We start from the raw sequence: 13,655 nt of genomic DNA on the forward strand, positions 1-13,655 counted from the left end.
GTCTTAAAATTAAAACCAATCACGTTAACGTGACTTGGTAGATTTCGTGACAGCAATGGATATCTTGAATTCTCATCTTTTATTTATGAATTGAGGAGCAATATAATCATCTCACATTTATTTTGTAAGAATTTATCATTTTATGTCATTTATTTACTAAATAATTTTATATTTTATTCATATTTAGGCATTTTAATTGTTTCATAATTTTATTATTATCATAGATGTGATAAACTAAAAAATAGTAGATATATTGTCCCGTTATTTTTTCTTATGTATGTATTTTACTGCACATAAATTAATCTTCTGAATTTTTTATTTTTTATTTTTTTTTAATTTTGGTAAAAGGTGAAATTTTATACCATTTTTGTTTTTGACAGAATTACAAGGAAAAGTAGAAGCAGAACAAAACAATTTACAGAAAATTAAAGAACAACATTACAACTCTAATTGCAAAGGATCGCCGATGAGTGATCAAGGCCAAGTTAGGAGGAGAAACACCGATTCCGAGTCCGCGAAGCTCGGAAATTTGCGTTGTTGCCGCAGTACCGAAGTATTGGAATCCTCATCCTAGTTGCCACGAGCATGATTATTCAAGGTCCGTCCACAAAACCTCAAAGATAGAAGTCTACAGCTTCTCCGAGAACTAACGCAAAAACGAACAAGCAAACATGAACAAGCAAACATGATTAAGCCTAATGTTCTGAATTTGATAATTGAATTTGAAATTGGCCAAATATCTTAATTAACTCTTATACATTATCTGGATACATTTTTTGTGATCAATCAAATGGTTGAATTTGTTCATTGTCTTAGAACATTTATGTTGTTGGATCACTAATTAGCATTACGTAAATGATTCAGTCTCGACGAGACTCCCTTTCTAATAAAAATCTCCAACCTCCCTCTTTGTATGGCTTCATCAAACATTCAATACTCGTCGAAAGGATTTTGAAAATTTTGTTTGTAATATAATAAAATTAGTGGGCTTTCAAGAGAGTGATAAACCAAAAGCCCACTAATGGGTTTAGTATCAAAGTTGGTAAACTTTAAAAAAGTCTACACAAAAACATAGAACATCGATCTAATTCTGTCTACCCTACGACAAGATCATAGTATCACCAAGACATTAACCTCTCAAAATACTTTTGTTATGTTTTGCAGAAACCATAAATATCCTAAAACCTGTCCTGAAAGTTCTCAACCAACAAAATAAAAACATAAAATCATAATCCTAAGAAGATCTCATCTCTATCACTTTCTCCAACAAATTTACCATCTCACCTTCAAGTTTCACTTTCACTTCTTCAGTCATTCCTCCTTCGCATCCATCAAGTAACAATTTCATCTCATCCAGCTTTTTCTTCAGATATTCCACCTCCATTGTCGTCTCTGCAACTTCAGCTTCAGTTTTCTTCTCCTCTGTTCTCTCATTTGGATACTTGAGTCTGAATTTCACCGTCGAATTAGAAGTAAACGGACATTTCTCTAGTGAGGATTCAAAGGCTTTTTCTCCATCAGCTACATCCAAGAAAGCCACATGGGCAGAGAAGTTGTTGTCGACCGTATCAGTTCTCTCTTTGTCCAAAGCTCCAAATTTTTCATATATTTCAATCAGATCTTCCTTTTTAGGCAAACTTGAACCAGGACCAAATGTAACATATAGCTCAGCTCCTGAAAATTCCGTCTCAGTTTCTTTCTTTTTAGACTTTCCCTCTCTCTTCTTTTTCTTCTTCTTCTCGGGTTTCTCAGTCTCATTCGGGACTTCTTCTTCGTCGTGTTTAGGCTTCTTCCGTTTTCTCTCTTTCTTGGTTGATTCAACAGACTCTTTCCGGGTTTCTTCTTCTTCAACTGCTTCTGCCTTCTTCTTTGATTCAGGATTCTTACGTTTTCTCTCTTTTTTAGTTGACTCACTTGGCTCTTTCTGAGTTTCTTCTTCTCCATCTGATTGCTTCTTTGATTCAGACTTCTTACGTTTTCTCTCTTTCTTTGTTGACTCATTAGCCTCTTTCTGGGTTTCTTCTCCTTCACCCCCTTCCTTCTTTGATTCAGACTTCTTACGTTTTCGCTCTTTCTTCATTTTCCCATGCTTGTCTGTCTCATTCTCTTCTTTACCAGTTACCTCTATCTCCTCTGCTTTCTGCTTTGCTTTACCCTTCTTATCTTTCTTCTCTTTCCCCTTAGTTACAGGCTTACCCATCTCACTCAGTTCTTCCTTTTCTTTATCCGAACTATCATAGCTCCCTAAGAACTTGTGATTGGCTCCATCATGATATGTGAAGCTTCTATAGATGGTCATGAATTCTCTTACCATGTCTCTTGAGCTACTGTCTTTTGGATATTGTGTGCCAAGAGCAGCTACACGAATTAGATCCTGCATTTCCTTTGGTGTAGCTCCCAACCTCAGAAAGTCGACGGCATTACTAAGTTCCCTAGACAGTTCTTCTTGACCTAATCCATTATCAGATGATGGTTCACAAGGTTTATCCAACGTATCTTCTTCCACTTCCATGAGGCTATCACTAGCATCAGTCACTCGCTCGTCTACTTGGCTCTGACTTGAAACTTTCGAAGATTCAGATTCGATTGTACTCTTTTTTCTTCCTTTCCGTGAAAAATCTGACAAGAAATCAGGCGAGAGATACTTGCTCTTCTTCCTCTCTCTCTTTGATGTTTGTGTAGCGGTCTCGCCATTTTCAGTACTCCTTTCAACGACTGAATCATCAAACCTTACCTTTTTCCGCAGCGAAGCTAATGAAGTTGAATCGATATTTATTTCCAGATCTGAAATCTCTTTTTCCTCAGACTCTTCTTTGTCTCCACTCCCATCATCATCGCCATCATCCACATCCATTTTCTTCTTCTTCCTCGAAGTTTTGCCTTTGCTACTTTCTACCACTTGCTTGTTACCACCGTCTTCAATTGTAGCTACTTCACTCTTTCTTCTCCTCCACAGTGCAGTAGTAGTTACATTTTCAAGATCACCATTAACTTCATCATGGCGTTTTGTTTTCTTCCTACCCGACTTAACATTTGACTTTACATCTCCATCCGCAGGTTCTGTCTCAAACCTAACCTTAGCAGCTGACTCCTTCTCAATTATTTCAGTAATGCTTTTCTCCTTCCTTCTGTGGGGAAGCCTATGATCAGGAAAACCAGAACACTTCTCTAACGATCTCTGAAGAGACGACGACTCTTCATGATCCAAAGCTGCTACTTCTTCTACTCTAGACCGTTTAGCACGCCATTGTAACCCATCATTAACATTCTTTTCTTCATCATCATCATCATCATCATTGTTCTTGTCTTCAAGTCCTGGAACTGATTGAGGTTCATGATACTCAGTCAAACCATATCCTCTATTAGACCGATAAAACGCAGATACCTTCCTTTTCAATATCTCCAGCTCAAGCAAGCCACTAAAACTAACAGTCTCTGCAAAACTCTTAACATCTTTAAGAATCTCTCCATGTTTACCAATCAACAACGACGAAATCATTTCCCGTCTCACATCACGCACCAAAACACCTTCTTTAATCCCAGCATTGTTAACTAAAGGACTATCAAACTCATGCTTCTTCTCCTCAGCACAATCACATACCAATACACGCTCAATATGTCTACCAATTTCTTCAACCGCCTCTTCCACTGCACCTAGAAAACTCCGCGAATTACTCACTTTCGAACACTCTTTGAAACTCTCTGCAAACGGTTTCAACTGCGACGCACCGCACCAAGCAAATGTCCCGTCTCCGAAACACGCCACAAGCAATTTCCCTTTTTGCTTTATCTTCAAAGCCAAATCTGAAGCATCTGATGGATCATAAATCTGACCTGGCCACCATGGATGATTCTTAATTTTTCCCCACACAAAATCTCCTACACAGTATCCATGCTCTTCTTCTTCTTCTTCTTCTTCTTCTTCTTCTTCTTCTTCTTCATCTTCGCCATCTTCTTCTTCCTCTTCTTCTTCTTCTTCTTCTTCTTCTTCTTCTTCCACATCTTCCTTCAATTTGAGCAAGGAAGAAACTCCATTCATAACACAATCTTCAATAACTCCAGATTCGTTCAAATTCTTCTCATTTTTCTCGTCAACATCAACAACAACATCAGACTTTTTCTCACCGTTGTCGGAAACCCTAACACCGTTCTCTTGAACAACACCATCATCTTTTAGGGTTTTCTCAGCTGATTCAATCTCTGCAGAACAAGGCTTAGGTCCCGCATCTTCTCCGATTCCCAAAACAACTTCAATTTCCATTTTTCTTCCCGACTGTAGAAAAAAAAAATCACAAAACGACAAACAAATCAGAAAAAAAAATCAACCTAACTATTTACACACAAACCCAACAATATCTCCCAAAAAAACAAATTTTGAAATTAGGTTAACTCTTACGAAAAACCTAGAAAAACGAAAATATAAAGTAACAAATTTTTTACCTGATTTTGAGCTCCGAGAGAAACGAAACAACAACTTTTCGAACAGCGACCGAAGAATCTTCAAGAAAAAACACTTCTTTGTAAGAAGAACAAAGACACTCTCAGAATCTCATGAGAAAAATCCTCTCTTTTTTTTCTCTCTGGATTTTGATTTGAGAGAAGATGAAACGCGGCGCAAAAATTTCCTTTCGGAGAAATTTAAGGGTACTTTCGTAATTAATGAGTTTTTTTTTTTGCTTACTTATCTGCTTTTTTTTGCCCCAGGAATAAGACAACGTTTTTAATTTATTTCCCTAAATCAGCCGTGTCGCTATCACAATAAACTGACTAGCTACGAGAGTGTAAAATACAGCTTACTCGCTATGTGTATAAGAACATCAGTGTCTAGATTCTTACGTGGCGGAAATCGGATAGAGAGTAGATAACACGTGTATATGAACGCGAGTGGGATGAAATAAGAGAGACGCGTCACATGCTTTCGATGATTGACAGCTGTAATATGCTTAGACGGCTAATAAGCAGAGTAATAAAAGAATGGAGATTTTGAATTTGGTATTTGAAACGACACAAATATTTGCCGTTTCTCGGCCCAGTCCTTTTCTTTTTTTGCTCGGCCCAAACTTATTATTACACAACACCAGTATCTTAAATTTAGTGCTTGTTGATTAAAGTCTTTTATTAAAACCTCAATCCTAAAGAGTAGGAATCTACCAAGTAAAAGGAAAATCAAAGATCTTTTCTTTTTCATTATTCAACTGACCAACGGTATTTTGATTTTAGACACTGATTATTTTTTCTTTTTCATTCACTGCATTACTTAAGTGGAGTGGTAACGAAAATCTTGGTTATATATATTGAATTGAAAAATATTTGAGTTGAACCCTTATATTCACTTTTTTTATTTTATTCAATTAAAATTTGACATTTAATAATAATAAAAAAATTAATTTACTTATAAAATCTAATTTGTTACTAAAACAAAATTATTTATCGGTTTGAGTTTTATTAAAAAAAGATAAATGTTTAGATTTTATGATTAAACTAGATTTAGTCATTGAATCAATCTTCACACTAATTCATATTCAATCTTTTTGGTCAACTTATGTTACACCATATAAGAAAATCGCTTAAATACATCTTTTGACCCAGTTTAAATGTTTTAATTTTTTTCGTTGAGACTATATAACATGTGAAATCTGTTAGGATAACATTTGATACATCTAAACGTAATTTTCTTGTTGTGTTAATTTTACACGAACAACACGTTCTCATGACATGATTATATGTAGTATCGACGGCGAACCAATATGAATCAACTGTATAATCTGTATTAGAACTGTAATACCAAGTAATAGTGATATATGAATCATATATTTCCCACTACTTAATCATAGTTTGAAAGAAAGCTCAATGACCTTGAACCCAACTTGTGTAAATATTAGTCCATCTCCAAAGCCCAAGGCCCAAGGCAACGTAACAGACGGATCATTACAGTGCCAAGGGAATTCAGACACGTTTAAAATAATTCCGAATTGTAAGTTGTGAACGACCCACCATGTTATCTTTTCATTTATGATTCACATGGGGAATTCACAATTCTCACACGAAAAACATGTGGGCAAAACTAAAAAGACATGCAACCTAATTCAACAAAATGTAATGGTTCATATTTGTACTTGCATAGAATGCATATATAATATGATTTGAGGATGGGTCAAAACTCCAAACGAAATGATTTGAGCATATGTTCTAGAGATTCAGTCAGAATATGAATGCTATACAATCTAAACACTATAAAGCAACCTGGTCATGAGGTGATCTACGTACTCTCTTTGGACGTGAAAAATTATATCAACGGTTTGTCTACTTTATAACTTTTTTATTTATCAGTAAATATGGAAACATTGATTAATTAAGATCCAAGTCTCTTGATGTGATGAGAACATATGATAGCTAAACCAATGCCTCTACTTTTTCTATCTATCCAAATCTAGATTGTGCACCTTAATCTTTTCTACAATATTTATACGCATATCATAAAAATGATCTTAATCTACATGATTAGAAATAAAGGCAAAAACATATATAGATGCAATAGCGAACTTGATTGTTCATATTTAATTAAGTCTCAACTAAGATGATGATCTCTACCACTATCACTATCACATATGTGAAATTACTTGTGTATATGCAAGGACAACATTTGATATGTATTGATTTAGTTTGATATATACATATATTTGATTATATATTTTTACAAGTGTGCCTCTTGGCTCTTGAGAAAAAGCTTCCTTGGCTAAAGCAAAAAGTTTGGTAATCCTTAAATACATATGCCGTCTTACTGTAGTGAACTCACTCCCTTGCCAAACTTTTTGTCGTCCACGAATAATATCCTTGTCGGTCCGATTATTCTTCTTTATTATTTTTAGTAATCAGATGATTTTTGGATCAAAAATTAACCATCAAATTTTATTTCTTCATGCGAATTGCTAAAGCTCAAGTTAATCTAGACGTTATAGCATTCTGATGTTTTGATATATATTAACCAATACTTTATAGACCAACATAATTTAATTTAGCACAATAACTACACTTATTCACACCAATGTTCCCTCTTGTTTTTTTCTGAAAATTTTAATTTATGCTATTATTTTCTTTAGATCGAGTATATAAATTGTTGTTTCATTCATGTTGTCTTTTTTTCATCCTCTAATATAATGGAAATTTCTTAGAAAGATTTAAGGTTTTGATAGTTCAGCTCAAAGAGTTAGGCTAACGTCGGGTTCCACATGTTGCATTGTCATGCACAAAATTGGATACATTGGGAATAAAGGTAACAATAAGTGTGGAAATTTTATAAACCTAGATGACACATGTTCTATGACTATAGGCTAATAGATTAACATGTTATGTATGTTTATGAATGTTATACAGCATGTGACATGTGCATTTCATTGATCCACATGTACATGTATTTCCACACCCGAAAGAGACTTCTATATGATTTTTGGAAACTTCAGGAAAAATAATTACAAAATATGGATTAACTCTTTTGATATCCATACCATAGACCACTTTTCTACAGAATTGATGTCAAAATATTCCTAAAATTACTCTATAGACATGACGTGAGCTACATATCAGAAATAGATGACCAGTTCAGGTTGTTTCTTTAGTAAGGATAAAAGTTGAGTTAAAATCAACTTGTTATAAGATATAAATTTGTTGAATTTGGCTTTAAAAGTTAGGCTAACGTTGGGTTCCACATGTTGCAATGTCATGCACAAAATATATTGTTCTATAATTTGCACGAATTCTGATTTTCATATATAATTTTCAAATTCAATAATTAAAAAAAAACAAAAAATAGATTAACCATGATAGTGTATGTATCTTACTGGTTAGAGCTACTATCATTCATATTAGATTTCAAATTCGGGATGTTGTCTCCATCACTTTATCTAGTTTTCACTTTCACCATGTGCATGTAAAAAAGGAAACACACACCTAAAAACATAATATGATGACAAAAAGCAGAACATATGATATTCTTGTACATACATCAAACGGCCATTCTTTAACAGTAGAGCACTAACTATTTTAAGATATGGAAGAAATATGGTTCATTCCTTTGTTTTATTTATGTAAAACGTCGACTTGGTGCTATAACAATAGGAAATGGGTGCTATCTAGTAAATACGAGTTATTTATTAATACATCTAAGATCTCCAACCTTATATTAAGTACCTACCTCTAAACAATGAGGCAATCCCATACAGTACTCTGTTTATATAGAACCCTCTTTGGACCGTAAATATATATAAGTTTTAACGAACTTATTTATTAATTACCATTATATATATTCATGGGCCAAAGATCATCGACGCTCCAATAGTTTTGTTCGGATTGATCAACAGATAATGGCATCATGATCGAACCGGATTCAGGCACATAATTACCATAATTAAGCTGCTGATTAATATTGCTGGCATGTTGATACGACGTCGTTGGAGAATACATATCCATGGTTTCTTGAGTATCATTCATGACATGGCTCGTTGTCGCATGATGGTTTATAAACTCGGAGCTTTGTGATCCAACGGTCGTCGTTTCTCCGCTCTTGATGATGTATTTCTGGATCTTAGTCCTCCAAAAATTCTTTATCTCATTGTCGGTTCTTCCTGGTAAATGCTTTGCAATTTTTGACCACCTAATCATAATGAAGGATAATCATCACGAGTTGATAAACTATATCACTTTTTGTTTGAAAAAAAATATATTATGTTTTTGAAGGTTCGATCTAGTTGTTGATGCAATGAAACAGCTACATCTACGTCGAGCAATAAAAAAAGGTTTGCATTGAGACTTTGTAAGCTTTGGTTGTAGAACAACATTTGCCAAATGCTTCGATTTTGTAATTAGTTAGAATCCCTTTCGAATTCCATAAAGAAGTTAACATTCATATTAAAAAAAAGAAGCTATTATTAAATACATGTGTGGTTTAAAAAAATTTAAGAGCCAAGACCCGAAAGATCCGTAAATAAATCAAATAATATTCAACTTCAATCCAAATTTCAGTTACACCACCATATGGAATATCTAACTTTCGGTATCTATCACTTTTATGCGTATACATTTGTGTTGACAAAAAACAGATGTATATTTTGGTACTTGTCTTTGTATATGGTCGTGTAAAAGAATTACAATCATGCACAAGTTGTGGTAGAATCGGCACGAGGTTTTTTAATGTTAGTGGTGAGGGAATTTCGAAACGTGTTTAAAACTCAAACAAATGGCTGAAAAGAGTTGAAAAGCTTTGTTATACCCACCAATATGTTTGGCTTCATTACCTAATGTCTTGCTTTGATGTCTTTTCAAAGATCAATTCTATCTTTAGCCTCAAGAATATATATATAACCGATGCATAGTTTGAAAACTTAGCTTTGCTTCTCTTGTTAAACATATAACCTGACTATCTTAAAATTTTATGTGTATTTAGGTAATCACTAACCTATTTCCCCATTTTGCATGAAGTTCCATGATGGTGAGCTGTTCTTCTGGTGTGATATTTCCCCGTCGCACATCAGGTCGGAGGTAGTTCAGCCACCGGAGCCGGCAACTTTTCCCGGTGCGTTTTAGTCCTATATTACACATATAATAATATATAATTACAATTACAATCGATAATGAAGAAACAAAATATCAATTGTGTACATGTCTATTAACAAAATAAATAAAAAAATGTGTACACGTCGATAACAATAAAGAAAAAAACATTTATGTGTGCATGCATGTATTATTTATTGGTGAAAGAAATAATTTTTTTTTTTCATTTTCTATTATTGTGTTTTTAGCTATTAATTAAAAACCTAAAATCAGTTTTTAGTGGATTGCCGTAACAATTCTAACCAGAGAGTATTAAGTGTTTTACATTGAATAGTTCACCGGATAAACTTGTTTATGTTAGATCGAGAGTAAGCTTTTTAAAACCCTAGCGATTGCTGTCAGTATATATTACTAATTGCTTGTGGGTATTCTGATGAACAAGACCTTTTGTAAGCTATATGTTCCAATCAATCAAACAATCAATTAAGGTCCGGGCATTAAAAAATAAATTCTTATCGGTTTACCTTATATATGTGTAAGAATTTGGAGATAGTCTTGCTTCCATTGTTTTTCTTGTTTTTCATATGAAATTAAAATTCCTAACTCATATTTAGATCGCTTGTGTAACAAAAAGCTCAAAATAGAGAGTTTCTATCAAACCCATAAAAGATTAATATATATAAAAAAAAAAACTGGAAACATATAGTGATTAAAATATAATATCTTCGCATGTGAAGAACAAACCCTAGTTCATCAACACATACACACATATAAGCATAACAAATATTGGAGATCAATTATAACTTTTTGATATATATATATAAGAGTTTGACCTGCAGATTTGGCGAGAGAGTTCCAAACACCTTCACCATGATTGGCGATATAATTGATGAGAATCAAATCTTCTTCCATCGTCCATGGCCCTTTTCTCACCTCTGCATCTCCTGATCCAGACCCACCACTACTTTCTCTTTTCTCCATTTTTATGAAATGAATCTAAATAAGTACTCTATATAATTGATAGATGATGATATTTTTCTAGAGAGAGAAATAGAAAGGGAGAGTTGTGAAAGTGAGAGAGAGAGTTGATATTTTGAGGTGGTGGGCAGGTAGCTACTGCTTTTATAGAGAAGGTTTTTCAAGAGTTTAAGGCATTGTTAATAACCTTTAATCCAAAATCTTAAATGTCTTTTAGATACTAATTAGCGACACATATTGTCGTTTTTACTTTATTTTATAAATTTTCATAACACATGGGGAGCTAGTGCAGCTTCAAGACCTAACTATGATCATATTATATATATAGTTCTATTTTCTTTCTACATGCATATAATTTAACATGTATGTGTAAGATTGTATAATCATTCTTGGATTGCAATTTGATTCGATCTGAACCAAAATACTTATTCCAAGCCATATTTTAATATATAGTTCAAATGGATGTGTGCAGATTTTTTAAAGATCTAATAGATAACGCTTCATAATGCTTAATATAGGGGAAAGTATATGGTTTAGTGTGAGGTTTTATCCTCAATCAGCCAACTTGCACGTTTCTCTTATTATCCGATAACCGGATAAATCAACTGAAATGAAGAAAAATTACTGAGAAAACTAATTAAAGACGAGTTATCTAAAGGGGAAGAGAAAACATAACAAAGCTGTGTAAGAGAATCGACCTTAATATATCCTCCTGTGTCTTCCACGTGACTTTGGCATCAACAGACTTGAGACTTGAGAATAAACCCTATATATCTATGATCTCTATCCGAAAGGCTTCGAGACACTCCTACTTAATCGGATCGGAGTCTCCTTCACACTAAGCACATAAACCTTCAAATCTCCAATTACATCGTTATCAAACTTGTCCTATATATTTCCCCTAGCTAGTGCTCTAGTTGTCTTTAAATATGAGCATCCCAATGCTCTTTTTTTTTTTTTAAAATGGAGTTGGGCTTATAAGTTATTCTATATGAGAAGGAGAAACGGTTCTGAAATGAGAAACGTTTATCACACTCGTCATTTAGCTATTAGAATATAAAAATAAAAAAATAATTATATAATCAAACGTTTTTTCTTTTTTCTTTGAGAAACTCTTATAAAATGGAAGTGCTCTAAGAGATTATGTGATATCTAACACAATTCATATATATATATTTGGTACGCGCCAAAAAAAAATCTCTCAATATAGTTAGAAAATTCTTACTCTAATAACTTTGGCATGCATGGCTTTAGTTGTGATTATCTTTTTAAGGGTTTAATTACAAAAATAACTCATAAAATGTAAAGGCCAGTTTTTTTTTTTTCATGTCTAAAATATCATTTTTACTTTGCTTCTTTTTCCAGACTGCTCTGTTTCTTAGCAAAGCTCTTATCTTATCTCTTTTTTCGAAGATATCATTTGCTTATTCTATATCTGTGGTTTATTTGATCTCAAAAAAATGAGATTATGACAGTAGATGTAGTTATTAAAACAATGCTCGTTCGCACCACGAAACATTTTGCTAATGTACATGGTAACGCATCAAGTGTAAGAGATATAAAAGAGAAGGGTTCTTTTATAGTCAGGGAAATTATAATGACATTCCATATATTTTTAATTCACAACAGCCAAACTCATCGCAAATACCAAGATCTTACACATAAAATATACACAACAATCACCTGTCACACCATACACTTTTACGAGACACGGAAACACTCAGGAATTGGGTAAAAGCTCTAACCATAGAGTAATCATTATCTATCACGTGATCTACGCCTTACACATGTCAATTTTCTACTTTAGGGTTTCGGTTCAATATGCATCATGCCTACTTTGAATCTTGAACGTTATTGTTATGTTTTCACACAATAATCTCACTGAGTTTTTGACTTAGTGTTGATGGATCTTTTTTTTTGTTTTGATGGATTTTAGTGGATAAAGGGGGAACAATTTGGCCAATGGGTGTAAATAACTCTCTCCCCACGGGCTAGCAGGATTGGTGCGTTACTGTGACTTATTATTTGGAAGAGGAGCACATTGACTAACCTTTCTTGCTGAGAACAGAAAAAGCTCTCAAGAATAGTGTGCATTTTGATTGACGGGGATGCGAGTGTGGACGTGGACTGGAAACAGTAGTAAGTGAAGAAATTTTTGAAAGGAGAAATGAGGATTAGTCTTGTAGACTCTCCAACACTGATCATGCATATGGTCATATAGCTAGAAATTTTGGGGAGAAAAATATGGTAAAATTTTAGAAAGGGTCAGGATTAAACTGCTTATTAGTGCGCTTAGTAGATAGCTAGAATTTCGGATTAGTTTTGTTGGAACAAACAAGAGTTTTTTTTAAGAGGCATTTACTATAAATTTGCAGAATGACTTTGCATAGAGGTGAACATAATAGAAAGAGAGAGAGAACCTTTAATATGATCAGGTTTAGATCTTTTAAGTATCATAGATGTGTGTGTGGGTGTGAGAGTGGGACTTAAGTCCACCAACTCATCCTCTTTTACTAGATATATATGAATTGAATTGGTATTCAGAGAGAATACATGTTCGTAGACCCCATTGTCGAATAGCTGAGGCCATCGGCTGCATAGTGCTTTTGACAGATGGAACATAACACTGATATTCATGGTATGACAAGTTAGCTTCTTTGACACATAACATTCACCGAAATAAGCATGTATGGCAATGGCATGATCAAACAACAAAAAGGTTTCTCCGTCCAATTTTGCTTAATATAGTTTCCACTCTCTTGAGAGCCTGATATGTATTCATGTGTCATGCATGGTTTGATGAGCAGTTAGAAAATTTTCCTAAATTAAAATAATATATTGTATGTATTGATTTACAAAACTTATACCAAACCCAAGCATACTATAAACTTTAGGTATATAAAAAGGTACTCAATTGTAGTACCATTTGAGTAACTTAAAATAATACTAATACAAATTTTAACCTAACTGTTCATGAAAATTTTGAAATAAAAATCTAAAATATGAAAGATTTAAAATTGTTATTTTGTATATAAAATATATCTCACAAAATTAATCGACTATTTTAATTAAAGATATATAGTAGTTTAAATAACATAAAACAACGACAATAGGAGGGTTATAAATAAATG

General features: G+C 33.5%; 2 protein-coding genes and 3 long non-coding RNA genes across 8 annotated transcripts; 3 read left to right on the forward strand and 2 right to left on the reverse strand.

The window, feature by feature from the left end:
- Window positions 1-461: 461 nt before the first annotated feature.
- AT5G40340 (Tudor/PWWP/MBT superfamily protein) lies at window positions 462-4,974 on the reverse strand. Of its 2 annotated transcripts, NM_001344321.1 has the most exons (3): window positions 4,441-4,928; window positions 1,285-4,273; window positions 462-646 (listed from the first exon to the last, which is right to left on the reverse strand). In NM_001344321.1, the coding sequence occupies exons 2-3, from the start codon at window positions 4,259-4,261 to the stop codon at window positions 615-617; spliced, it is 3,009 nt and encodes a 1,002-aa protein (NP_001331897.1). In that variant the 5' UTR covers window positions 4,262-4,273; window positions 4,441-4,928; the 3' UTR covers window positions 462-614. The 2 variants fall into 2 exon arrangements, with proteins under 2 accessions (NP_001331897.1, NP_198850.1); NM_123398.3 differs by lacking the exon at window positions 462-646 and having other exon boundaries at window positions 978-4,273; window positions 4,441-4,974.
- Window positions 4,975-6,174: 1,200 nt separating this feature from the next.
- Window positions 6,175-10,826, forward strand: AT5G40348. 2 transcript variants are annotated; one of them, NR_143312.1, is made up of 3 exons: window positions 6,175-6,297; window positions 9,475-9,568; window positions 10,386-10,744. It is a non-coding gene; the product is annotated as an other RNA (long non-coding RNA). The 2 variants fall into 2 exon arrangements; NR_143313.1 differs by lacking the exon at window positions 6,175-6,297 and having other exon boundaries at window positions 8,630-9,568; window positions 10,386-10,826.
- Window positions 8,125-10,715, reverse strand: MYB24 (myb domain protein 24; the record flags this gene model as incomplete). Of its 2 annotated transcripts, NM_123399.4 has the most annotated exons (3): window positions 8,125-8,650; window positions 9,452-9,581; window positions 10,380-10,715. In NM_123399.4, 3 exons carry the CDS (start codon window positions 10,525-10,527, stop codon window positions 8,284-8,286), a joined length of 645 nt encoding a protein of 214 aa, NP_198851.1. The 2 variants fall into 2 exon arrangements, with proteins under 2 accessions (NP_198851.1, NP_001330525.1); NM_001344322.1 differs by lacking the exon at window positions 10,380-10,715 and having other exon boundaries at window positions 8,284-8,650; window positions 9,452-9,594.
- A 226-nt stretch (window positions 10,827-11,052) lies between the features above and the next one.
- Window positions 11,053-11,259, forward strand: AT5G06015. The gene has a single exon (NR_142883.1). It is a non-coding gene; the product is annotated as an other RNA (long non-coding RNA).
- Window positions 11,260-12,979: 1,720 nt separating this feature from the next.
- On the forward strand, window positions 12,980-13,269 carry AT5G06025. Its single transcript, NR_142884.1, has one exon. It is a non-coding gene; the product is annotated as an other RNA (long non-coding RNA).
- The last annotated feature ends 386 nt before the right edge of the window (window positions 13,270-13,655 follow it).

The sequence above is a fragment of the Arabidopsis thaliana genome, chromosome 5, assembly GCF_000001735.4.
Source record: "Arabidopsis thaliana chromosome 5, partial sequence".
In the NCBI taxonomy this organism is placed as follows: Eukaryota; Viridiplantae; Streptophyta; class Magnoliopsida; order Brassicales; family Brassicaceae; genus Arabidopsis; species Arabidopsis thaliana.

Bases quoted from the DNA above. Each gene is read 5' to 3' on its own strand.
- AT5G40340 (NM_123398.3), bottom strand. From the start codon at position 4,261: ATGGAAATTGAAGTTGTTTTGGGAATCGGAGAAGATGCGGGACCTAAG.